The following is a 25,497-nucleotide window of genomic DNA, read 5'->3' as shown; positions in this document are numbered from 1 at the left end:
ACCTAAATCCAAGTCGATACCATGGCACTCGACAGCGAATAATTAATCCAGACGGCAAAAAAGTGTCAGTGATCATGGGGGAATTTAAATTAATGCAATCAAATCGACGAGTTCCTTGGCGGTGCTTTCTTTGTCATTTAACCATGGTGGAGTGTATGTGCCTAGGAGACAACTGTTTATCCAATTTCCGTGGTTTTCTAAGGCACTGCAAATGTGTGATAAATTGTACTTTTCGGCGAAACCGATAATGACAGCTCCGACTGCCATCAATTGTGAAAAACTTCAATAACGACAAGAATGGTAGGGATGCTAAGCTACCTAAAGAAGGCTGAGAGTGAACCCTAAGGACTACTTTTAATACACCTTGCCATTGTGCACTAATTCAAACCTGTAAAATGGCCCATCATGGACCACTCTGGGAAAAAAAGTTGACCTGAATTCAAACAGACACCTATTTGGACTATCAAGACTTGCTTTTAAAATGTTTAAGGACCATTAGGAATCTGGCCTTTAACAAAGAGATAAATATCTATGTGGGATTGTCAAACCTTTGCAATCCTGCAACATATTCTAGCTGACTACGCCACCAACAGAGGAATGTATTTGTTCCACGTTTATCGCACCCTGCACGGCACGCGCGCAGTCCGAACAGACCAATGAGTCGTCGCCATCATTACGATGGAAAATATGGATTTTGACGACTGTGTTAGGGGCTCGTGCACTTCCATTACAGCAATCTCTAGAGCATATTTCCGATTCGCATAATCGGTACATGGGAATATTTGGGGAAAATTTTATGATTAAAGAAACCTTCACCTTGAGTCGAATGAAAGAATCGTTGGTGAATGACTTTAAGTTGAGCGACCTAATGAATCCATTTTGAAACTACTTAGCTTCGATATTCGATTATATTAAAATAAATGTCAGCGAGAGTAAGAAGAGTCAATGGTATTCAACTCACTTGTGCTATCGCGGCAATAGGGATGAGGCATCTTTTCTTGGATGCCTCTTCATTCGGCGGCCTGTCCAACGAGTCGTAAGTGCGAAGATTCATCTCGGCGCTCTAGTGATAATTAAAGAAATCCACTTTACAGGGCTTGAGTGAGGATTGCTAATGGATACGGTGGGCCAATTGGGGGATTAATTGAGAGTGGGCTGGGAAGGGAAGGCGAAGGGACGTGACGTGAGTGGTGGAAACGTGTTCACTAGGCCTCCACCCCTCATTGGGCAGTCAAGGGACGGTGTTGATTGGCCGGAGGAGGAGCTCACCTGACTATGCTTATGCCATACGTGAGCTGGCGTAGGTGGGACGATTACTTCACCGATGAAGTTTGCGTGGGGGGTAAGCGCGGACACAGTAGTGTATGCAATAAGTAAAAATGGATGTGAGTCTTGTTTGAGAGTAAAAGAAAGCTTATTCGGAACCATCCCTCCTATCAAGATCAAAGGCTATCAAAACCAGGTTTTTGAATACCAAGCTAAAGTTTTGTAGTTTTCATTATTTTAAGTAGAAATTGAAGATTTTTTGAAAAAAGGCAATTAAAAATGGCAGATATATATAGGCAATTCCAGACATTCGTTCTTACCCACATCTGTGCATGAATCAGAGTTTTTGAAATACGCACTGGAAGCTGTGAAAATAAAATGACTTATGTGTGTGCAAGTCCGCGGTGGATATGAGCAAAATTTAAGCCACGCCCTTATTGGGTGGTGACATCACCAATGGGTGAAACCGCTTAGATTTTTTTGCGCACACACGATGAGAACTAACCGGAAGGCTGTGTTGTCGGTGATACCAGCCTATTCAGAGTTTTGTAATGCACCACTCAGAGGGAAAGGAAAGCTGATGAGCGCTCGTTTAACCAAAAGGAATCACGTTTGCCTTTATGCACTCCATAAATACTTCATTAACACCGAAGTGACCGGAATCGGGATGGACACATACGTTTATGGTATTTTTAAAACCACTTTGAAGTCCCATCAACCAATAATGTAGCTTACTTCGTTGCAACAAACGAGTAGAAGTGCTGCAAAATTTAATGTGAAGCAAAGCATGATAAAAGACATTTAGAGTATTATTTAACGAGTCCTTGAAAATGGTAACAACGAAAAGTGTGATAAAGGATTAACAAAGCAAACTCAATGAAGTATAGACACAGCTGAGACAATTTTGCCATAAAAATCCTATGCTTTTATGGACAAATAAAGTAAACAAAGTTAAGATATGCGCCCAATTTAATGCATAGACTTGACCACAATAACATATTTTACGAAAGTAACGCACGTGAATCATTTGTATGATAATATAGAGCCCAAAACATAATATCGAAATTGCAAGAAATGGTAGAACCCAAGTTGTATGACAGTGGAAAAAATAGTAAGTGCAAAAGTACAAGTAAAATACGAAATGACTTTTACTTCTAGTTAACGAAACACAAGTATAGCATGTGGGTCTTCGGGTAAAATTAGGCAACAGCAGAGCTCCCAAAATAATAATAATAAAAATTGAAAATACCTTCACTATCGCTAGTAAAAGTATGCTAGAGAGCGGAAGTCAGACCAGTTGCGAACGCCACAACTCATCGAGACATCATTATGAAGTAGTGAGTTAGAATTTATGAAAACGCAACAAGTTGGGTGTCTATGTGGTAAATTACATAACCACATTGTTGCTCTACCCAAAAATGTCAAAGTTGGCCATTATTTAAAGAAGGATCCATAGAGAGAAGTGTGCTAATGAATGAGACCGGAATTCTATCATGCATTCGATAGGGTCCTAAATAATTTTGTGTTTTACTGAGGTCTACGCGACATTTTTGAAAGTCCAGCAAACGTGTAGCAAGGTAGGCTTTTGACTGGATAGAAGCTATAGTTGAACATATAGGGGATTTACTAGGATACCATCTATCTTGCAGGCCTATTTTGCGGTTAACTGCCATTCGTTGGCAATAATTAAGGTGCAAAAGAGTCTACAGGCATTCAAATATGCATGGAGAGCAAAAGTCAGGGTGTTACTTCTTGTCAGCAGAACGCATAACTTTGCTACTATAAACAGATGGAGAGTAATATATGAGCAGCACAAAAGGGGCAATTTAGGACCGAAAGTCAAATATTGCATATATGGAGTATGATAAACGGAGCTTACACTTCCTTCAGACATTTCAAAAAACCGTCCAGCTGTGAAAACCGCAAAATCACGAGCAAGCTCGCATTTGTACAACCTCCGACCTTGTGCCCCAACTGGATGGAAAATTTAAACAAACAAACCTCATAAACACTCCAGCGTAGCTTGGCCCCCATAAAAAATTTAGGAGAGTAGGGCAGGTGAATAACATATTTGAAACGACAAGCATCAATTCGCAACTTGAAAGGAATCCCCGAACTAACTTAATGGGGAAAAATGGCTTTTAGCTTTTTTCCCACAATAGCCACATGTCTTCTTATTAAAATTTCTTTGTGCCAGCAATTTCCTTTTATTGTAATGATGGTAAAGCCTTGTTAATTTTAAAAATGAGATAATTTACTTTAAGGCCTTTCAGTTAGCGCCTTTTAGGATTGCAAATTTAACGTTTCAAGACTTCTCTGAAAACTGAAAACAACATAGGATTCAGATAGAGTTTTGAACTTGTTTGTTGATTATATGATGGGTGAATTGGTGTTCTTCTACACCTCGCTAATTGCGTAAAAAGACACAACATTCGGACAGAAAATAGGCTTGACATATAGCAGGCCTTGGGACTGCAGGCTTGTCCGGAGGCCGGTACACACAGTAAAGGAAATGGTCAAGACACAAAGTGGAACCTTTACTAAAACTGAGCGTTACCGAAATAATTAAAGCACCAAATAGCCTCACTCCTCATTAGGCGTTGACCGTAGTGCATCCATTATTCAATTTTTCGAGTCAGACATCACATCGTAATCGACGTTGTAGGAAAGCACTCACGAGCTAACAGTACCAGCCATTAAGATTACGTGCAATAAGGAAATACCGGGCCAACGCATCGCCGACTTCTTATTGCATTTCTATGGGATCTGGTGTTTCATCTGGTACGGGAACCGGATTTGGAGACATTGGTATGTGCTGGCCATTGTACTTACGCATAGCAATTCGGCGGTGCCCTAACCTTAAAGTAGAGTCGTGTGACAAAGAATGAGATTGATTATAGCCCCGTGAGGGTAAGACATTGCATCTTTTTCTCCTCTCAACGCAGTTCTCAATCCAGAGCTGCTCAGTTATATCTGCTTGACTTCTATTTGGGTAATATAAAAGTGGAAAAGTCGTTTTTTCTTATATTTTTTAAGACCCCACACAACTGCTATTAACAGCTCTATCACGAAACTTTTCTTGTTGGATTACGAATGGTAGTGCTTCCAAAATTAATAGCTTTCATACAGATCAAGAGGCTTGGGTGGTTTTTCGATGGTCAAAGTCATTGGCAGTACTTATGTATGAAGTCGTAATTTTTTCTCTCTTCTTCAGTTATATGTACTTTTTCATCAAGACAATTTTTATCACTCAGAATGTGGAGGCCTATATAGGTATCCCTCAAGATTGATTGTGCTTTCTGCTGCCAACAATATAGTGCCTTAGACTTTGTCATGAACAGAAAGAAGAGATAATACACTTGGATGGAATATACATGCAGCACACAGTGGGGTCTGACCCTACAGGCATGGTCTGGAGGTAAGCTGACCTGCTGTAGGTACAATAATTGGGATTCCAGGCGTTTCCATTATTAAAATTAAGCAATGATTTTGCGTAACTTAAATGGTGCTGCTTTAAATTTTAATACAGTTAGAATCCTTCTGTTAACAACTTTTTAGTCCTGTTTGGGACACCATTATTCTTTTACCGTGGGTTTTTGTAGTTTTTTTAACCAACTAGGACATATATTAAAATATTTTGATTTATGGTGATAAATGCACAGTAATTTGCCCTAAACTTTAAAACTAAGCTACTTATTTTTAGGTCCGCATTTCTACGCTTGTCTCAAAACGAGTGATACACAATTTATTATTCTGATTAGAGTTGCTTGCCATTCCTTTACCATTTTGTTAGAAAATTTAATGTTCGCTTATTTCATCTAGTGTTAGTGTACTGTTTGCTTCCAGGCGAATATTGGGATTTTTCCTTCTGACTCTTTTAATCGTCCGATTTATAGATGTGCTTCTCAATAACTTCTGGTGTAAATGACAAATAGAGCTTTACTACGTTCTCTCCTGAAGGAACTACGGAAGTGCTCCAGTGCACCTCAAGTATGTATCGCTTTCCACGATCCGAATATTAGCAGCAATTTACTCAAAGTCCATTTTACAAATATATCCTATCTCAATTTCGCCGCTTTGACACGACCACGGAGCAGCAGTGTTCTCCTAAACACGAAAGTATGCAGGTGGCAGAAACGTATTTGACCCTTCTGAAGGCTGTAGCGAGACATCGCGTACGCATCAAATCCCTTAACATGCAAATACCCCAACCTTCTCTTGAGTTTGCGTTTTTGAGTTTGCTTCTTTTTTTTAGCAACTGGTAAATACCTACAAATGTCGCGAGAAGACTGCTTCAGAGGCTGCAAAACTAGTTGGACTTTCACTTCCTGCAACATACTCTGGAGAAAAATGACTTCCCTTTAGACTTATGCTGTACATAATTTGCCGACTGATCCATCACCTCATTAAAATTCAGATATACAGTTCCCTCCTCCTGTTTTTCGGTCAGTTGCGAGTCGTAAAATGTCATACCCTGCTGGTCGAAAGTCGTCGCCGAGAAACTGTTTGTATTTTACATCTATGGCTATCGTAATGGATATAATCGTTTTCGGTATTAGTCCAATTATTCTCCGCACCAGTTACCATTTGCATTCAGGGATTGTTTATATAGTTTAGTTTAATGAGTTTCATCCTGTTTGTTTTCATGATCGCTTCCCGTAGATGCGCAGTTTCATTTTCTTGTGGCAATTCAGTTAGATGACCAGCTGTCGTAATTGTTTGGTTTACTGTATTCACCTAAGTAGGATGTTTTGCCTTTTTTAATTTACTTAGTTTTCTTACTCTCCCACCTGATTTGCGATGAAAAGCATTGGCAAATGGATGTCATGCCTTTGGAAATTCTATTGAGGAAATAGCTAACCACATCGGCAAAAAATTTTTTAATATCTTGGTGAATTTCTTTACTGTTAACGTTGAGAGATCTGGGTTTTCCGTTTATGATGTTTACAACTTACCGTACGTAAATGTGCTATTTTTTTAAGCCAGTGTAGTACGGAACCGGACTGTTAAAATTTGTTTCTGTTCAATGTACTGATATCGAATGGTTTATTTGCGTAAATCCGCAATTTCTTGCGTTATTTTCCTAGTCACTTGTTGCATCTTCCAGATTTCGCACTCCTAGCCCAAATATGTTTCGCATGTTTTTGCAACGGAAGGTCACACATACTCACGCACTCAGACAGCAACTTTTTAAACGCTTTGTTGGCTTTATAGTTGTGTCTGTCACGTATTTATCTGTCACACACAAGCCGCCAGAGCCGATGTCGGAGTGGACAATAGCGGTAATTCATTGAGCCTAACAGTTGCTAGACTAATCGTTCCCCTGGTTATCACTGCCTTTTTTGGATCCTAGTTTTGTTTGGATTATTTGACTCTGACCTCACGCCAAGTAGGTAGTGAAGTTCACGGGCCACGACTATTGGCACTCTTAGCGCCTGTTACAATAATCCAAGTGTGGAGGCGCTGATTCCGCCCTCCTGTACCACTAGCAATCGTAAGTCGAATCATTTCGCCTACGCAAGACACTGAGACTACGTTGGTGATCTCCACACGGTGTTAATTTAATTGACAATCCATGTCAAATCTGAATTTCTTTTAGATGGCGGTAGGTTGGTAGGGGATGAAAAAAACCTTAACCAAGTTTTTTGGCCTCGATTCACATCGTATTCCCCACAGACCATTGTGACCTTTGTTGCAGCGTAAAAGCCATGCACCGGTGATCTATGCCACGATCGTAAATATGATCTTCCCAACAAAATGTCAAGTTCTGTGTAGGTAATTACGTAGCATCTTGTGAAAGGCTTTCTTTCCAACTTAATGAATTATCTCAGTCCAAAAGTAGGGGTGATGTAATAGTGGTAATTGTTCGAGTCCACGATTTAACTCCACCTTAGCGTGGTGTAGGACAGTTTGAAATTAGGGAAAGAGTAGACCCGACCCGTCTACGGGGCTCCCCATGACCGCTTTTCTGCTTCGTCCATAATCACGACGGTTTTATGCCTTATGTATCTCCATGGTGGAAACACATGCTGCACTATTAGTGCGGATTTGAGAATGTTACATTCTTTTCAAGATGGACTGCATCGTGAAGCCATTGATTTGGAAGGTAGATTTAGAGACAGGGCGATGCTTTACGGTGGGTATGAACGGTGTCCCACGGCGCTACAACGGTTAGAACTTGCACAGTCCAAGTAAGTTCATAAATTGTTTTATAATCATCTCCCTGTGCATGTAAAAGCTCAAAACAATGCCTCAGGATACCCTCACCACTGGTTTACTTCAAAAGATTGGCTCTCATTTGCCTAGAACAATAGTACTGTGGTTTGTACTTCTCCGGGGCTATAATCCAGACTGTCGAGCAGTCGTTGACGCCGTCATATCATGCGCCTAGGATTAAATTAAACTTTTATGCGTCTCTTCAGACTGTTTCATTCTGCAACACACAATTTTTCATCCTGAAACATGGATGCCAGTTTTGGATTTTGATATTTAGCCTGTAGAATTCAGTTATTGTGAGTTACATGTGTTTGCATTCTAGCGCTATTGCCACAGTCGGTGAGGGTGCTTTTATGTTCTACATTTGATTAAAGCAACAAAGAATTTGTCTACAAACTGGGCACAATGCCAAATAAAAGACATCGGGAAAGGTTTTTTTTGAATGAAAGTTCATCAAACATACGACCGCAGCCTGTCCGTCCCAGTTCATGACCCCAGTGACAAAATTAAAAGGGGTTTAACTTAAACGTCTGTAACCACCCGCCTTAACAGCCAAGCTGCAATTAAAGTCATCAAAGTTATGGCGTTGCAGAGCATTCAGGTCAGAGGTTATAATGATGCCTCACAGCCTTTGGTACACAGTCATGCCTGTATACCTTGTTACCTCCATGCCCCAGTAAGTTAACATGACTATGTGGAAGAAAAAAAAACAGTTGAAATGGGTAAAATATCATGCCTAAAGGAAGGCGTGAGGATGCATTGAAGTGACACTCAAAAAGTGTTGCTAAGACCCATTTCATGGGGTTTTTGAACATTTGCATAAATAAAAATAATCAGGTCTGAATAAGACAGTTTCATCTCAGCTCGATACAAAAGGCCGAAATTTAACAGTTCCAAAGACTATAGTACTTAAGGAAAGCAAGGAATTGGTGTACTCAATTGAATTTGAATGTTCGAAAAATCGTTCACTTTAAACCGGGACTTAGGCCATTTCTTTACGATACTACACTCCCTAATTAGTGTCATTTGGCCTTTCCGGGATTCAGATCCCCGGGCCCACCGAAGACTTCAAGCACAGATTGTGCAGAGATAAGACTCACAGGCGCTCAGCTGTCAAACACTTGATTGAATGGTGTCAAAGTGTCAAAGACGCGCATTCATACGTGTGTATGCCAATGAGGGTGGTAATGGGTGGTTGTGACTCCTCCCCTGTCAATCAACAAGTCGGTTGTTCCTGTGGCTCCTCAAATAAGCGCCACGGTGCCGGCTTAACGTGTTCTTTACAATGAAATTAATCGTTTTCGACGGGAGGTGAACTGTTTTCCGGTAGTTTAAACATCAGTAGTAGTGACAAATCTTTCAATGCCAAAGCTGACTTCAATGATAAGTGCATAAGCCTAGGAGGGCGAGGCTTCATCCCCCTCGAGACCAATCACAAAAAATTCTGAAGTCCCAGTTAGATTTGAACGCACAAAGTGAGATCGCTAATTATTTCAAGTGTTAGTTTTTATAATAGTAGTACGGATTATTGTCTCTTTCAGTAGCTATTGGAACCCTAGTACCGATTGCACGCAGCTCCGACCTACCCTCTCTCAGTTATAGTTGCTTAGACGATATTTGGTACACTAGACAATCTTATCCCGTCCATAGGGAAGCAAAGGAATGTCAGCATCCAAGTGATTTATGAGGTGGTAGGAACTGTGAAAATGCATCAATGTTCACTGCCACGTTAAAGTGGTCACTTGGGTGCTTCAAAAGTCTCCACTTTGGACGGATAAAGGAGGCATAAAACTGCTGGAATGCAGTTAGCCAGGGCAGTAAAGTCCCAGATGCCCTTTGTGTTTCTGTGCATTTAAGGTAGTACAGGAAGGCTTGGGTATGCTGTTTGTGAACTACATTGTGTTCTCACCTTTGGAAAGAACAATTTAATTTATTTCTAACGCTGCCAATCACTTTATCCAGTAATGAATAGGCACCGATGTAGGAGCAAAATACCCACAACAATGTGCTAATTTGACCTCAGTGTTTTTCACTCAAGTACAAGTTTATTTACATTTATGAGAGTTTGCATTCTTCATTCACTCTTTTCCCAACAAGTTGGGAAAGGGCGCTAACTAGTCATCGAGACTCCACGATCCGTGTCCTCCCCGGCGCACCAATTTGAAGGAGAATTTGTCACCAATGCGCAAAAAGCACCTGGGTGGATCCAATTTTGACTAGAAAGGCCAATCCCACCGAAATAGAAGTGAAGAATAGAACAGGGTCAAAAGCTCGCAGGTCAATTTTACCATGGAACAAATACCAAATCACTACAACCCTTCTTGGTGCTAATGGAGTCGGAGTGCGGTTATCTGGAGGTATTCCACTCCAGCCGTTGGAAATGTTGGAATAATCGCCTTCTAGCTGCATACAGAAAGTTTTGCCCAAGTGCATCCGAGGCGAACCACTAAACACCCAAGCCATTGCTTCCTTCAAACCTTCAAATTAACTACATGAGCTCTTCAATTTTCGCAATGTTTACCTTCATATTGATGGTACAGCCTTCTGACCTTGCTTTTAGCCTCCTGGGCCATTTGTCTGTGACGAAAAAAACCTTTCCGTTAACCTGGTTTGGTTTATTACGATTTAAGCGAAGGGGCGGGATGATGCATAGGTGGGAGGATCAAGCGATCCAAATTGCCTTAGCTAACTACAAGGCCTCTAGTTCATGCAAGGAAGGCAGCTCCTAATTATGTCTGGGTAGATGGATACCTGATACCGAATTCCAAAAGGAGGCATCAAACTTCGGCGATCAGAAAATCTCCATAGTCGTGCAACCAAAGGTACTTTCCATAGCTGAAGCAAATGCTAACGTAAGGCTAGAGAGCAATAAAATGAGAAGATGGCAAGGAATAGATGCATGAAGGCAGTCTCAAATGCCTCTGCTTTGAAACTCGTGTTCCCAGAAATAGAGAGTGGTGTCGAAAGTGGACTCGTTGTAGAGCATCTCAGTGGGTTAATCGTTCGCCATCGACGCAGTTCACAAATTGGAGCTAGGTTGTGACAAAAGAACCGGAAGAAGTGACCAGGGTGTGTGATAGCGACCGACATCTAATGAAATGAGGATGCGTTGTTGTTTAATTCTCATTCAACTACGAAGGCTCCGGAACCCCTGTATTTTGTCCTTCCGTTTTGATGACACTGATTTTCGACGGTATGGCAAACTACAACCACAAGAAAGACTGGATGGTCAGCAGTACATTCGCACATTTTGGTTCATGATTTGCTGTCTTGTTCTATTTCAACGCTTGAAAGGGATGGAGATGAAGCCCAATGAATCCGTCAAGCGCTGGAAGGCCTTACGCACAGACGGAGCGTTATGACACTAAAATGGCAACCGAACCCAGTGGGTCTTAACGCTCGTGACTTTAAGCACACGTTACCACTGACGACCTCGTACCATTCTCAAGTTATCACTTATTTTAGACATGGCAGGTGTAGAGACTTAAATGCTAATTAGTCGGGTGACCTCTGTGAGGCATAAATCAGTTTTCCAGGTCAAAGGCAGGCCATTTTACAGTAAAACCGATCTTCATATAGTTATTCACGTCCTATACACGATATTTTTTAAGATATTATTAAGTTTTGAGGTCCGCAGCGTACTTTGTGGCCGAAACGAGTAGAGATAGTACAAAATTTTTCTACGCGTTCAACATGAACCGGGACTTTTGAGTTATAAAGCATTAAAAAAATACCTTTTGAAGTGGAATTTGAATTTTTGTTTTCTTACAGTGCTCTTCTGCATTTACACTAATGCAGTTATCCTCAGCTCTCAAATATCGTCTGAAGAGCAGGTTTGGTGCGTAGAGAGTTGACGGTACGACTGCCAATCTGCCTCCACATCATTCCCCTTCTTTGATTTTATTCAAAAGCATTATGATGCAACCAGATTTGAGAAGGTAGAATGGTGCTATTTAGCTAACTATTATATTTTCTTTTCAAAATTTACTCTTTTTACTGCTCATTGGACTATTCAACTGCCATGTGGGGGCAGAGACGGAAAGCTATTTTTGTACCTGGCGTGGGTGTGACAATCATTCAAAATGCCAAATATTCACGGGTGAAATTAGCGTCCTTACGGAAAAATTTTTAATATCATGACAAGCTACGCATTAATCAGGCCTTTTCCTGTGGCGAAATGTTGCATTGCTGATCATCAGGGGCCAAGTCACAGGTTACTGCTACCATCACCACAATCCTACAGACGTACGGGAGCGGATCTTTGACACGTTGGCATCATTTCAATCAAGTGTTTGACGGCTGAACGCCTGTGCGCCTTATGACTGCACAATCTGTGCTTGAAATCTTCTAGCGACACAAGTATCCGTGACTCTCACCTCCTAAATGTCAAAGTGATCATTCACTGGTTAACAATGGTATGATTTTGGTCGAGGGTGTCTCGACCGTGTTGGAAAGAGACACATGGCGCATGTCGATTACCGGCTATTTAATCCTAAATTCCAGTTTACCCTGGTTTGCCAAGTCCAGCTAGCTTGACAGTTGTTAGCACTTGCAATCAGTTGTCAATGCAGTACTCTGTGCCGCTTAATAGCTAAACCATTTAGAGAAATGTTTTAACCTCTTGCTTTGTCAAAAGGAATTCTACATTGATCTGTAGCGTCTGAGTTATTCCAAGCGAGGTATAGCACAGCCCTCTGCTGACACCCAAGTGAATGTGTGTGCGTGAAATGGGTCTTGTGCCGTGCCGAGACTCCCAGTTAAGGAGTCTGTGAGGAAGGTGACTGTGTCTGAGTGTATTTTTCAAACAACCCTAATTGCTGGACTTCATTTGGACCACCCAAACAGTAGACATTTACAATTGGTTGGAGCGAGGACATTCCAATACAAACGGACGAAGTGTCATGTGCCCACGAAATGACACTCTACTTTGAAGACGTGGAAAATTCTATTCAAATTTGTGACCTCATAAGGTCATATCGGAATCCTTGTGAGTCTTGTTGGGACCGCATGTTGAGATTCGATTGCTTTCCTAGCTTAGAATCTTAAATCGTTGCCTCACGTAAGCTTGAAACGTATTTTCGTTATCTTTCACAGGCACAAATTACTTCTACAAATAAAGTTCAAGTGCTATGGAAGGTGCAAAGTACAAAATAAAAGCCTTTGATGGGGTGGATTTTCTTCACAAACATGTGATTCAGCTGGTGTTTATCCAAGTCACCCACTCAATTGCTTGCTTTCATTAAAAAACGAAAAAAGGCATCATGACGGAGACTTTACATTCACATTCATGTGAGGCACTTGCCTTGGAAATGACTTTTTTACATTCCCATATAAATGGTTAAACGACAACACTCAGTTGCTTAGCCCAATAAAGTGGCGGGAGCTATCAAGAGGGGAGGCGGAAAGGTGGTTAGCCATCAGGATAATGCAGTCGCTTAAATCGACACGAAACACACTACTTGAATTGCGGGGTTCAGTAGGCCTGGATATAATTTATAAGTTTTACGGCTTCTCAATGATGTGCGAAGTTTTGCTACCATGAGGCTGAATTAGGTGAAGTCGCCTTAAATGTTGGAATTAAAATATATGCAGTTTTAAGTTATATGAACTTCCAACCGGATTCCACTCTTCCACCCAATTTTTCACCGTCTTCCGCTTCACTTATGCTTCCAAATCTGTATATGATTGTCTAGATCCAAGAGAAGGTGATAAGCAAGTGGGGATTAGCAAAATGTCATTAGAAAAAGTGCTGAATAAGCGGCAATATCACCCTCTCTCACAAAATAGGTTTTGAAGCGATACAAAGTCTTGTGTTGCCTATTGAGACGACTGGCTCAATTTTTCCTCTCAGTTACATTCAATTTGCGTTACATCAAGCAGTTAAATCTCACCTGTAATTACATACTCTTCATCACGTAAATACACGAAGAGAGGATAGCCCTGAGGTGAAGTGTTGAGTGCGTAAAGAGTGTGATGTTTGTGAACGGTCAACAACATGACTGCTCGATTATCGTTGTAGTACAAGAGCTATTTCACATCACACGCCAGTCCAGTAGTCTGTCAGCAAATAGTCTAAACAAATTGGCACGAGTGATGTACCATGTGAGAAAAGCGTCGAACACCATGCTGCTGATGTTTGCGGCTGGTTGCCACCTGTTAGTACATGTGAATGGGACCTACTTACTCAACTCTATCAGCGGCTTTAACAGGTAACGTAGGAGTAAGCGAACTATCTCATCACCCATGATACTAAAGCATGTTCTTATCACGTAAATCTCACGTCACTTTAAGCAATGACGGCTTGCAGCTCTTCATGACTAAGGTTGGAAAGACTTCCTCAACTTGATAGAGCATCTGTGATTGGTTCACCGCCAGAATTGCGAAATTCAATTAAATCATTCCTGGATCGACTGTTCTACTGATGCACCTTCACGGAGTTCTGTGGAACAGACTTGACGATGGCCACTACTATCACCTTTGAAGGTGGGTTAAACGGGAACCAGCAAGGCGGACAACCTCAAATTTCCTACCAATGAGGTCCAACCGGCATTCAATGAACTTAAGGTGAGGAGGAAGAGGAGGAACTGATGGATTGGCGCATAATGCGCATTGTAATAACTGTACACAATCGCAGGCTCCTGGCAAGTCCTTATCACGAGTTAAATCAAGTCACTAGAAAACTGCACAAGATGTTTTCAATCACCTCTTGAAATGCCATTGTTGTGAAGCATGTGACATAAGTATTGCTACCATCGCATCATAATTTGTACTCTCAAAGTAGCTTCTTTCAGTAGCACACAAGCAGTTACCTTTGTCTGCCTTTTAAGATAGTAAATTAATCAAGAATTAATTCCTTTTCCTCTTAATAATTCACTCATCTATTGTTACTCCCCAACTGCATTATCCACTTCCCCTACCTACCATCCACCAATTGGACTGAGGTGACACCTTCTTCCGTATAGCTAATCCTATCAGGCCTAGCGCAAACTTTAAGGTCCTTAAAAAGATAAAAGGTGTTACCTAGATCAGGTATTAGGTCACCGAACCCTAAGATCTAGCGATGAGCAGGCAGTAAAATCGGTTTAGATATTTAATATACGAACTTGTGATCACACTTCCGCACTTTTGTGCAAAGCGTCTGCGAATTTGCAGGACTTAGTACATTCGCCGAATGCTTTTTATGAGATTCGCTTTTGCAGTGCGGATTCGTTAAAGTGCGAGGACGGCATAAAAAGAACACCCGGTGACCCGTGTTAATTAGCCATCATTTGGTATTTGCAAGTACACCACGTGGTCATTAGACCTGGATCATTCTTCCTACCGATTAACGCCCAAGCCATCAACAAAGTGGAAGCACCCATTCACGGTGCATCAAAACATCACCTCAGATAGTTAAAAAAAAGCAAAGAAACCGTTCTAATGTCGTAAATACTTGAAATTGGAAAAGAACGGCATTAGAAATGAGTACGGAGCTCCATGATCTCTTCGAGCTGGCGTAAACTTTGTCTCTGTGAAAAATCCCTGGTGAAATGCTAATGAAGCGCTTAACCCACTCTTGGCTATCGTCTACATCCCTACATACGATTAAAAATGCAAAAAACTCGTCTCCTTCTATGTTTACAAACACGCGAGATTTATTGTTTGGCTGTGGTTGCAGTGACTGCAATAAGTTACCTTAAGAAATTCAGGAAGTGTATATAAAGTCGTGGACTTTTAATGTATAAACGGTTAAAGAAAGGTGCTGCAAAGCATACACCCATAAGCATATTCTAATGAGACAAACAGCAAAGTTACAGTAGTGAAGCTGAGCCGAACGTACTTCATCATAACCTGTACTGTTCTTTGTAAAAAGCAATGGAAAAATAGGTCAGAAGAGGCTTTAAAACAGCATACCAAAGACATGCAACAATTTACGAAAGGTACAACGCCACGCGTGGTGTACGATTCAACCCTATCCAACCCACTGACCGTAGGTTGAAATATTCGTCATCAAGCTGACGCGTCCAAACAGGGTGTGGCCACACCATTGGCTAGTGTATAGCCAATCAGGTGGCAGCAACGCCCATTGGCGCTATGCTGTGTACCACCATTAGCTGCTGTGAGAGCCTCACAGTCTTGCAAGTCAGCGTTGAACGCACTACCACGAGACAGGCACGGTGTGGAACCATCTACTTTGTCTTTCCAAAGTCCCCCTTCCTTATTACGAACGCAAGCAAGGCAGATAATGGACAATGACTCGTAACAGTCAACTAGAGACGCGGGCTTGCTCGCTGCCACCAGAAAATTTGGTTGTGACGAGTAGATATTCCCCACTGAAAAATAATCAGAATGTCAAAGCGGAGCATCTGTATCAGAAAAATCAAAATAACTTGACTACAGGAGGCAAGATGCGAATGCCAAATAGTGTTGATTTGAGTCTTGCAGAGGATACCTACCCGGGATGCAGTGACTACGATCCCTGTTCTCCTGCCTCTATTGATGTAGGCAATGGAAATAACAAACACTCACCGAGCGACTGTAGTAGTGCATTTACAGATGAAGATAGCGGTTGCCAGGTATTCTATTTTGGTAATGCTCTTCGTGTGGGTTCCAAATGTCGCATGGGTAGGGCCTGTTCGGTCTCTGCACTGGATTCTCCCTCCGTCCAGCCTTTCAGCAATAAAGATGAATTTCTCGCAGCAATGACTGAAGACCTGGCAGACTGGATGTCGCGATTATATCCCGACATCGCAAAGGACCTCGATGCTGAAATTTTTTTCGACCGAATCTCTGATGGTGTGCTTCTTTGTCACCATGCAACTGAACTACATCGTTTGCTTGAGCGGGAGTTTCCTGTGAGTCTTCAGAATGGTGAACGAAGGTTGGAAGGTGTGCAGATTGGTGGAGTAAAACCCGTTCTTCCTCCCAATCCTCCAACCTTTCAGTCTCGCGGTTTTAACGCTGTCAACTTAGCTGGAGGCAGTTTCTGGGCTCGTGACAATGTCGCTAACTTTATCCACTGGTGTCGAGCAATGCGGTTACCAGACTGTATCCTCTTCGAGACGGAAGATCTCGTGTCCCGCAAAAATCTTCGCAGCGTTATTGTCTGCTTACTAGAGCTAGCTCGTCTTGGTGGACGGGTCGGTATGGAAGTGCCTGAAATCATTTACCTTGAAAAGGAGATTGACAACGAGATTGCTTTGGGTGACCAAGACTTTGGTAGTGACCACGGCACCAATACTGTGGATGTACCTTCTTATGACTGGACTGGTGATACACAAGAGTTAGAAAATAAGACAATAAATGTGTCAATCGGGACAGAGACGGAGGCAAATACATTAGAGTCTTCAACAGAAGCACCCCTTTCAAAAATCCCCTTGTCTGTGAAATCCACGGAAAAGCGCACCAACAAGGCTGCTCTGTTGAGAGAAAAGAAAGCAAAGGAAGAACTAGAGGAACGCAAAAGACAGGAAGCTCTCAAAGCCAAACAACAGGAAGAAGAGGAGCTGAAGAATAAGAAATCGCAATATAAACGCCCTGTTATTGATATGCGTACTCTAGACGAGATTGTAAGTTAGTCCACACCACTTATTTTGTGTCCGGGAATTTTGGTACTTTTTTTCTTCTCGATTCCTAGTAATTATGCGCGATTGGTAGTTTAACCACTTTTCTACTTTGCATGGCTACATTTAACATCGAATTTTAAACCTACCATATTGGTGATAAAAGTGTTAGGAGAAAAAAAACCCACAAAACCGAATGGAATAATGTTGTTGAGGGAAGCATTTACAGATAGAGGCCGGCGTGCTCGTAGCTTGAAGTATTCACGTCAAGTTTGCCCCAATTTTGACAGAGGCACCGAAGTCTTGTGTTTCTGAGCGGTTGATTAGTACCTCATCCAGACCGTTCAAGAGTGATATACTGTACCAATGTTTGCATCACTGCGGGTGACTAAATGCTCACAGTGAGCTCAGTCACTAAACAGAATAGCGTGTAAAGCCTACCCTGGCATTTAGGTCAATGTGCAGGGCGGCCAAACAAAAATCACTTCTGGAAAGCCTACTCGGCGGTTCGGCCAGACCAAGACTCGCTTCAAGGGAGTATATGCTTGTTTGGCTATGGCCGCCATTCGGTGTCTGTTTTTAAGGTTCAATTTCTCCCTTCTGTCCATGTGTGTGCGTGGTTGTGTTCCCATGACTCATTACTCCGCGTCCGGCATTACTCAGCTTCACTGTTGGAGGCTTGGGGTGACCGTTTTTGCTTCAACCACGGCAGCTGTGATTTGACAATTCGGTCTGACCCAGAAACACAGGATTTTACAATCAATCCTTTCTTAATCTCGATTGGCTCAAATTCGGGTGTACGATTGGTGGTCTTCCCCATTGACTTTCTAAAGTCGATTTTAATTGGCTGGTAGAGAAGTTACCGCTGTAAACTGTGAGCTACATACTGTCTCTGCAAATCAGGTTGAAGCATTGAGAAAGATGCTATCGGGAAGACATTCTACGTTTTGTGAATAGTCTGCGGACTTTTAATTGCTTTTTTCCCGTTTCTTTCCCAGAAACGACCAGCCACTTTTCATTTCTAGCTTCTCACCTATACAAGGTAATAAATTGCCTTTATTGCAAACAAATAAGATTGCTAGGCATGAAGTAATCCATCATTGTCCCCAAACCGATAAATGTTTTGATCAAGAATGACGAACCAGTCGATTGAAAGGAGGGGATGGTGGAATCTTTTACTTCCACACGCTCAAAAACTGGAGTTTGGATTTCATTACTGCCAGTAATGATTGGTATTGTTGTGGAAATGTTGTTGCTTTTGTTCTGTGAGTTCTCGTGAGATCACGGTCATTGAGTAAACACTTTTCCCACATGCCTATTTTTATTGTTCCAACTGGTTTTTATTGCTAATAAACACGCTCACTGAACCAACAGTAAAAGTTGCTTACAGTCGATGTGGTAATTCCTAAACTGCATCCTCTGAGGGTGATATGTTTGTGTTAATTTTAAGGTCATCAAATCCGAACTCATGACTCATCGATGTCAGGATGGGTTGTTGGTCCTCCTCCAAACCTGACAAACAGAATTACGCTGTTTGGGTAAAAATTAGAGCACCTCACAGCTATAAAAATATCAAATCGACACAGTTGCCCCTATTTATAAAGCCAGAGTGAATTTAAGCTCATACATATGAAGTATTTCCTCCACAAAGTGAGGAGAACCTCCCCATCCCCGTCCGATTTCCGGCCATTGACCTCTCAAATGTGATTAAGCTCTGATAAAAAGATCCGGCTTTTTACTTTGGATATTTTCTGTCCCCATGAATTGTATCTTTTCTCTCCATTTCTGTGGGCGTAAGTGCGTACATACATGAGTCACTGAATACAACGGTTAACGGGCAAGATGCCTCGTGGCGCGGGTATTGGCTCTTGCGGCAATCATCTGTCCCGCCTCTCTCATCCCTCCTTCACCTCTCCATGCGTATGTATGTTGTTACAAACGATAAGACGACATTTGGACAGTCAGGATAGATGATGGTTCTTCATGTGTGCCGTATTGGACAAAAAATCGCAGGGAAAAAAAGTGATGTGACCAACATAGATCAAAATTTCTGTTTGTGATAGCCTTTTTATTTCCCTGTTGGATGTAATTCTTTTTTTTGTTTTTCACGGATCCTTCAATGGCTGCATACATTCTTTGGCGTATTTTTTACCAGTAGCACCACATAAGTGGATAAAATGTGACAGCTCGTAACAAGATTATCCACTTTGATGGTGCGATATGCGTGTCACTGAATTACTTTCGTTGAACTTTGACTACTTTTTAATCTCTCATTCTTGTGGTTTCAAGTGAAAGTCCCTAAATCTATAATCACGGCGACAGATAATTGGCACAAGTAAACACGACCTCTCTGTACTTTGTTTGGTTTAAAACTCGAGCTTTTCGACAGCCAAAGTAGCATCTGACAAAGGGCCTAAGTGGGCGAAAATTGGAACTGGAATTTAGACTCCAGAAAATAATTTGGTGTTCAGAGCACTTTTAGTCAAGTCTTACATCTGTGCAATTACCAAAGATGTATAATAAAATCGTCTTTGCATTCTTCTGCTTTCTCTTTCTCAAGGTTCGCGAAAAACTGGCCCAATGCACGTGTGAACAGACCTTTCCCATGATCCGATTGAGTGAGGGACGCTATCTTTTCGGTGATAAGAGTACGCAAATCTTTGTTCGTGTAAGTCACCTTCCATCCTATACAGCAATTTGTAAGACGCTTTGTTTCTTCTCCTCAAATTCCCAGAAGTGTCGTTCTAGGCTTCGTATCATGCACGAACTCTTCAGGAGCTCGTAATCCAATCCCATAGACGACTTTACCTTTAACGAGTCTACTTCTAGCCGTCACAGCAGTAGCCTAAGAAAGTGTGGTCATCATTTCCAGCCTGGAGAAATATGATCATGGGAATACAGAACATGAGGCGCTATTCTTCTCATGGATGGGTTTCGAGGAGGTGTGACGGCTTGTACTGTCTTTTAAGTGGACTTTCTTCGAACCGACTATTTCAAAATAAAAAATTTCGCCTGGATTACTCAGGGAAGACAAAGCTCTGCCATAGTTATATTTGACTTTTAGCAAGTGAAAAATTACGTTTTCGGTTTAACATTCACACATGCACTCAAACAAAGAAAGCATGTTTTACAAGAGTAGCATGAGTAATGAGTGAATTGTTTTAAAGTAGCTGATGGTGTGATAGTTTGTTTAACTTTGCATTTTAAAATTGCATTTCGCTACAAATTTGCAGACAGCCTAAAAGACGGTGCGAGTTTAGTACTCATGTGAAAGAAGCGTCGAACACCGTGCTGGCGGTGTCTGCGGCTGGTTGTCACCTGTTAGTGCATGTGGGTAGGACCCACCTGCTTAACTTTATCAATGTCTTTACCTGGTAACGTGGATGTAGACGAACTAGGTCATCACCAGTGATACCAAAGCATGTTCTCGACACGTAAATCTCACATCACCTTAAGCAATGCCGGCTCGCAACTCTTCATGACTAAGGATGGAAAGACTTCCTCAACTTGATAGAGCATCTGTGAATTGCGTTATTCTTGGACCGGCTGTTCTACTGGCGCACCTTCACGGAGTTCTGTGGAACAGACTTGACGATGGCCACTACTATCACCTTTGAAGGTGGGTTAAACGGGAACCAGCAAGGCGGGTAACCTCAAACCCCAGATCTATGAGATCCAACTGGCATTCAATGAACTGAGAGTTAGTTGAACGTGGGAAGAAGGTGGTACACTGAACAAGACCAAAATGATTTTGTCGCATGTCTGTGCTTTGTAATAAATATGGACAGTCAGGGGCGCTTGGCACGTCCTCACAGCGGACTAAATCGAATCACTCACTCATGTATCCCCAAATTCGTTCGCATTCATTTAAAAGTCCGCTTTTTAATTTCCCAGTCATTTCAATCCTTGTGCGTGGTTCCATCTTTGTTAGACAAACAGGCAACTCTTTCGGAAAGACCTTACCAGGTAGGGTAAAAGGACGACTAGTCGTGTCCACGATGTATGTGCCGACATTTGGAATTTAGGTTAAGTGGATAAAATTTACAATCACGCTGCATTTTTTCTCACCTTTTTCGTTTTTACCTTGGTCAGATTCTTCGAAGCCACGTCATGGTGCGTGTTGGTGGAGGCTGGGATACGTTGGACCACTTTTTGCAAAAATATGACGAATGCAGGAAGGTACAACAGCCTAGTAAGTTAATTTTTACATTTTAAATTCTCAGTGTGTGTTTTTACAGCTCGACTATTTTACCCGGAGGACCTTCATTCAAAGTAAATATTTTCATGTACTTCTTTGTAAATTTGTGGTCATCCACTCGTGAACTGGTCCCTTATTCTCCATTTATTCGTTCTCTCGCGGCGCATTCGGAGGTTTCTGCTAACTGAGAATTAAAAAGTGTATTTTGATGCAACAGCGCAGTTACTTGCGTCCACTTCCTTGACCACTTGAAAACTGCGCTTCATTTTATCTAACGGCGTCCTTTCTTCTCTCTGTGTGTGTGTCCTTAATGCGGTGGCCGATCGAGGTTAACCTAGCAGGTATTTTCATGGCACCACAACTAATCTTGCCTTATTCACATTGAAGGGGGAAAATATTTAAAGATCCATTCCCATGCATTTGCTTGTCTGTTCGTCCATTCTTACCCACGTTTACACGCATAATTTTAGTGGGAGATAGGAGATAATTTATGGAAATGAAGTCAAAAATGGGGTTGTTTCCATATGCCACAGATTTTTCATATTGGGAAAATACTTTATTCAACAGTTTTTCAGTCGCTCTGACAATTTAACTAAAACTTTCATCCCCCTTGGATTGGATTATTTCTGGCTCATGAAGTACGTTCTAGACGGCGAGGATTCTCTTTTTTTTCCTTTTGATTAGGACGAACAATGGCTTTTGCCTGTCATTTCGCACATATTAGCGTCTGGTGATGGCTTAAGCGCACAATTTGGGTGCCAAGGCCGCTTAAGACAGACATATGTGTAGAACTGGTTGATGGTTTTCTACCCGAGCTGACGCGCACCAATGGCAGATCTGCTGCCATAGAAGCAATTACTTGTCAGACTTAAAGCGATTAGCACAGAATACTAACCACTGTGCTACATCATGCCGCGTGCACCTTCAAAAGTGACATGGATGTGCAAGATGCGAGCGCATGTGTACATGCTGAGCCTCGGGCCCTAAATTTTGACTTTCTGGTGGTGTTTAAGCAAGTACCCATAGCTACAGATATCTGTGTGTGTGTATCTATGTGCAGATCCGTTCCGGATGAGGAATGAGTTTTATAGCCGTTACCATGGCTATCCTCGAGTCAGGCGAGGGTAATCCAAGTCAAATAGGGACTTTTGAGTGTCTATCACAGGATGATGAGCAATTACCTTTTCCACTCAGTTCTTCATCCTATTTGCATTTATACTAACATCTACAACGGTCAACTGTTACCTGGAATGTGGCTTTGACAAAGGGAGACTCTTCGCTATGGCTGTCATTCTGCTTCCACATTATTCCTCTGCTGTGGGTCTCCTTTTAACTTCGTCCACGGACAAACTGCTGTACTTAGGTTCCGCTACGCGTAATGACTATCCAGGAAATCCTTCCACCCATTTTTACCGTAAGTTATGCGTCTGATAGAAGTGACTGCAGTCCCAGTGAACTAGAATAGAACCACCACGAAGACGACTTCCTCTGACGTAGAGAAGTGCAACTGCGCATCTATGGAACGTTGGCACCATCCAATTAAATATCTTACTACTAAGTGGCTGTTCACAGGATAACTTCCACCATCGTTACCAATACCTTCATCACCACTATCACTGTCTGGATTGGCCAAAGGCGTACACCGGATAGTAGAGGCAGGAAACACTTGAGGTTTACAGACAACTGTGGTATCATTGCAGTATTATTCCATTGAAAAACTTAAAGAAATGAAATTCTTGGTTTGAAATGAAAGACGTTTGGATGAATTAACTCTTCGGAAAAGATTTCACAAGCGCTTCCCATGAATACCCCCTATAACTTCAATCAGCCTCGCATCCTTTCTAAACTAGAGCATCCACTTTTGGTTGAAAGGTCAAATATTTCTCCTTTTACCGTAGACAGCCCATCAACAACGGACAAGCGTCTCCAATTCAAGAAAGAACATTCACGCTCAACGGAAGAGGCAGTGTTGGATACTACCAACACAGCAAGTCTTGTTAGTGCAGTTTCTGGTAACAGAAAACAGTCGGTGGGAATGGGTGAGGTGCAGGGTTCTCTTCTGGGTGAAGGAAACCTCCAGGTGACAAAGAAGGGAAGGGAAGTGGTCTACACTACCGCTGAAGTGATTCATAAATCATCATCGAAGTGCAACCTCGCTCATCATTGTTCCAAGGTAGTAGAAGGGCCGGTGAAGTCAGACAGGAATGAAAGGGGTAGCGAAGAGAAGCAACTCTCATCCACTTCCAGCATTGAAGATGTTGCTTTGACTCCAGTAATAAGTCAGGTGGGTTTCCATCGTTTCGATCTTGTGGGGTATAGTTATTTGTAAAACACATCATTTGTGCTGGTTTAAAGTTCCTTTCCTCCTCAAGTGGGCAGGGCTTGATTCTACCCACGAGAGATTTGAAAGAATGCTGTACTATCACATATAATTAATGCTTAGGAGTAAATAGAAAGAAGTCTTCCTGATAATTGTTTTACCCCAACGAATGTAAAATTTGCCGATTTTTTAGACGACGGATAAACCACAGCTCGCTAAAATTTCACAAACGTCTTTAACGGACCAAATAGACAATTTTATTCAAATAAAGGAGGCGCAGAAGGAGACTTTGTTTGCTCAAAACAAGGAGTCAAATGCTGCCGTCCTCGCATCCACCACTTCCAGCATTGAGGATCTTCCACTGATTCCAGTAATTGATCAGGTTGGCACATCACTTGTAACTGCACAGGTCATTTATTGGTTGAAGCTTGTTGACAAAGAACAAACAGGGGCTAATTATTATAAATATTGGTGGCTTTTAATTGTTTCTCCAACGCCAACATCTTTATTCAAATCTGGCTTTATAAGTGCAACGTTTCCACAGCCACCATCATTAAAGCGCAATTTTGATTGGTCAATTCAACTGGCATTATACGATGTAGACTGACAAAGAATGCATTAAATTTTGATCAATGATGGTGTCATCAAGGGTAATTCTTGGACACATCTAACATCTAGAGGTATTTGCTCGCATCGTAGCATCTTATTACTGAGTTAGCGTCTCCTTTTATTATCCGTGTAGGTTGTCAGTGGATTTAATGCGGAAGTGAAACCTCTTACGATTAAGGAGCCTACTTTGGATACAACTCCGGTAAAGGCGAGGTTAAAGCCCAACCCACTTCCCTCTCCCTACAAACCGGGTCCTAATTCTGTTACCCACCGAATCTCCAGCTCATCCAGTGTGTACTCCATCAACCGTCAGAAGGCTACATCTACCCACAACCTCGCCTCAATTGGAAATGCACCCAAACCCAATCTGGGTAAGTTTTCCAAGTCCACAGTTTCTCTCAGTGGTCCATCCTCTGTCAAACGCACAGCTAAACCTACTGGGACTCAATTGAGTCGAATCACTACACTGAACGCTGATAAACGTGCAAAGTCAACCTCTCATCTTGCACCGGCACCTAGTGTTGGTACTCGAACTCGACAGGATGTGGACTCATCAAAAATGAATGTTTGGGAGCGTCTATCTGCTAATGTGCCAAGAAATCCTACTGCACCGAAGATCGTTTCTCCTCCAGCGACATCGCTAAAGAGGCAACAGCCACAACAAAATCACTTCCATACGGAGATCAACCGAACATCTAATGTGAAGCGACGCAACTCAGTCACCACAACAAAGAAGGTTGTCCCTCCAGAGGATGAATCTGGAGTTGTGAAAGCTTCTACACCTACTGCTAAAGCAGATCGAGAGTCTCAGAAGGTGGCACCGCCCACCAGATCGGTACAAACTCGACGCGCCTCGGTAGCAAGGGTGCCTGCAGAGGGTTCACGTATCCCAAGACCATCAAAAGTCCTAACAATATCGGCGACACGATCAAAATCGGTTGGATCAAACCTTCAAGCAAAGCGTGCATCTCCCACCTAAACATTGTGAAACCTGGATTTGCTCTACAAGTCTTTCTACTCAAGAGAAAATTAGTACCGACACTCACGTACACCACCTAGACTGTCTGCCTTTGCGCAGACAAAAAAAGAATAGCACAACTACACATTCCACCAAATATGCCTTAATGCTGCTGCAGTTGACTGTGATATGAGCAATTTTCTCAGCACCCTTTAACATTTTGACTTCACTGCCACCTAACCGACACACGGATGTCTGTACAAAAAGAAAAGGAATAGCAGTGGCTCCCATTCATATCTTACCTATCATTTATCGACTTTGATAATTTTTGATTACATTTACTGCATCAGTAAACATATTTTCTGTTCCCCTCTTTTTTTCTTTTTGG

At 42.0% G+C, this 25,497-nt stretch overlaps 3 protein-coding genes across 3 annotated transcripts in view; 2 read left to right on the top strand and 1 right to left on the bottom strand. All coding sequences in view use genetic code 11, as the record gives it.

The window, feature by feature from the left end:
- Positions 1 to 3,160, bottom strand: part of EGR_06957 (Cytochrome b ascorbate-dependent protein 3) — a gene marked incomplete at both ends in the record, with an annotated part of 9,030 nt that extends 5,870 nt beyond the window's left edge. Inside the window, 3 exons of the mRNA XM_024496206.1 lie at positions 624 to 816; positions 962 to 1,063; positions 3,146 to 3,160. Coding sequence (XP_024349409.1) covers positions 624 to 816; positions 962 to 1,063; positions 3,146 to 3,160 — 310 coding nt within the window. The remainder of the gene's footprint in view (positions 1 to 623; positions 817 to 961; positions 1,064 to 3,145) is intronic.
- A 1,480-nt stretch (positions 3,161 to 4,640) lies between these two features.
- On the top strand, positions 4,641 to 7,441 carry EGR_06956 (hypothetical protein; the record flags this gene model as incomplete). The annotated part of the gene is made up of 4 exons (XM_024496205.1): positions 4,641 to 4,684; positions 5,306 to 5,441; positions 5,522 to 5,578; positions 7,340 to 7,441. The coding sequence occupies 4 exons, from the start codon at positions 4,641 to 4,643 to the stop codon at positions 7,439 to 7,441; spliced, it is 339 nt and encodes a 112-aa protein (XP_024349408.1).
- Positions 7,442 to 15,713: 8,272 nt separating this feature from the next.
- EGR_06955 (GAS2-like protein) lies at positions 15,714 to 25,130 on the top strand (the record flags this gene model as incomplete). The annotated part of the gene is made up of 6 exons (XM_024496204.1): positions 15,714 to 17,030; positions 19,585 to 19,692; positions 21,117 to 21,216; positions 23,121 to 23,506; positions 23,736 to 23,924; positions 24,285 to 25,130. 6 exons carry the CDS (start codon positions 15,714 to 15,716, stop codon positions 25,128 to 25,130), a joined length of 2,946 nt encoding a protein of 981 aa, XP_024349407.1.
- Between the last annotated feature and the right edge of the window lie 367 nt (positions 25,131 to 25,497).

This window comes from Echinococcus granulosus, assembly GCF_000524195.1.
Source record: "Echinococcus granulosus chromosome Unknown EG_S00066, whole genome shotgun sequence".
NCBI lineage: Eukaryota > Metazoa > Platyhelminthes > Cestoda > Cyclophyllidea > Taeniidae > Echinococcus > Echinococcus granulosus.
The sequence above is the reverse complement of the archived record's forward strand: the minus strand, read 5'-3'. Positions and strand labels throughout refer to the sequence as shown.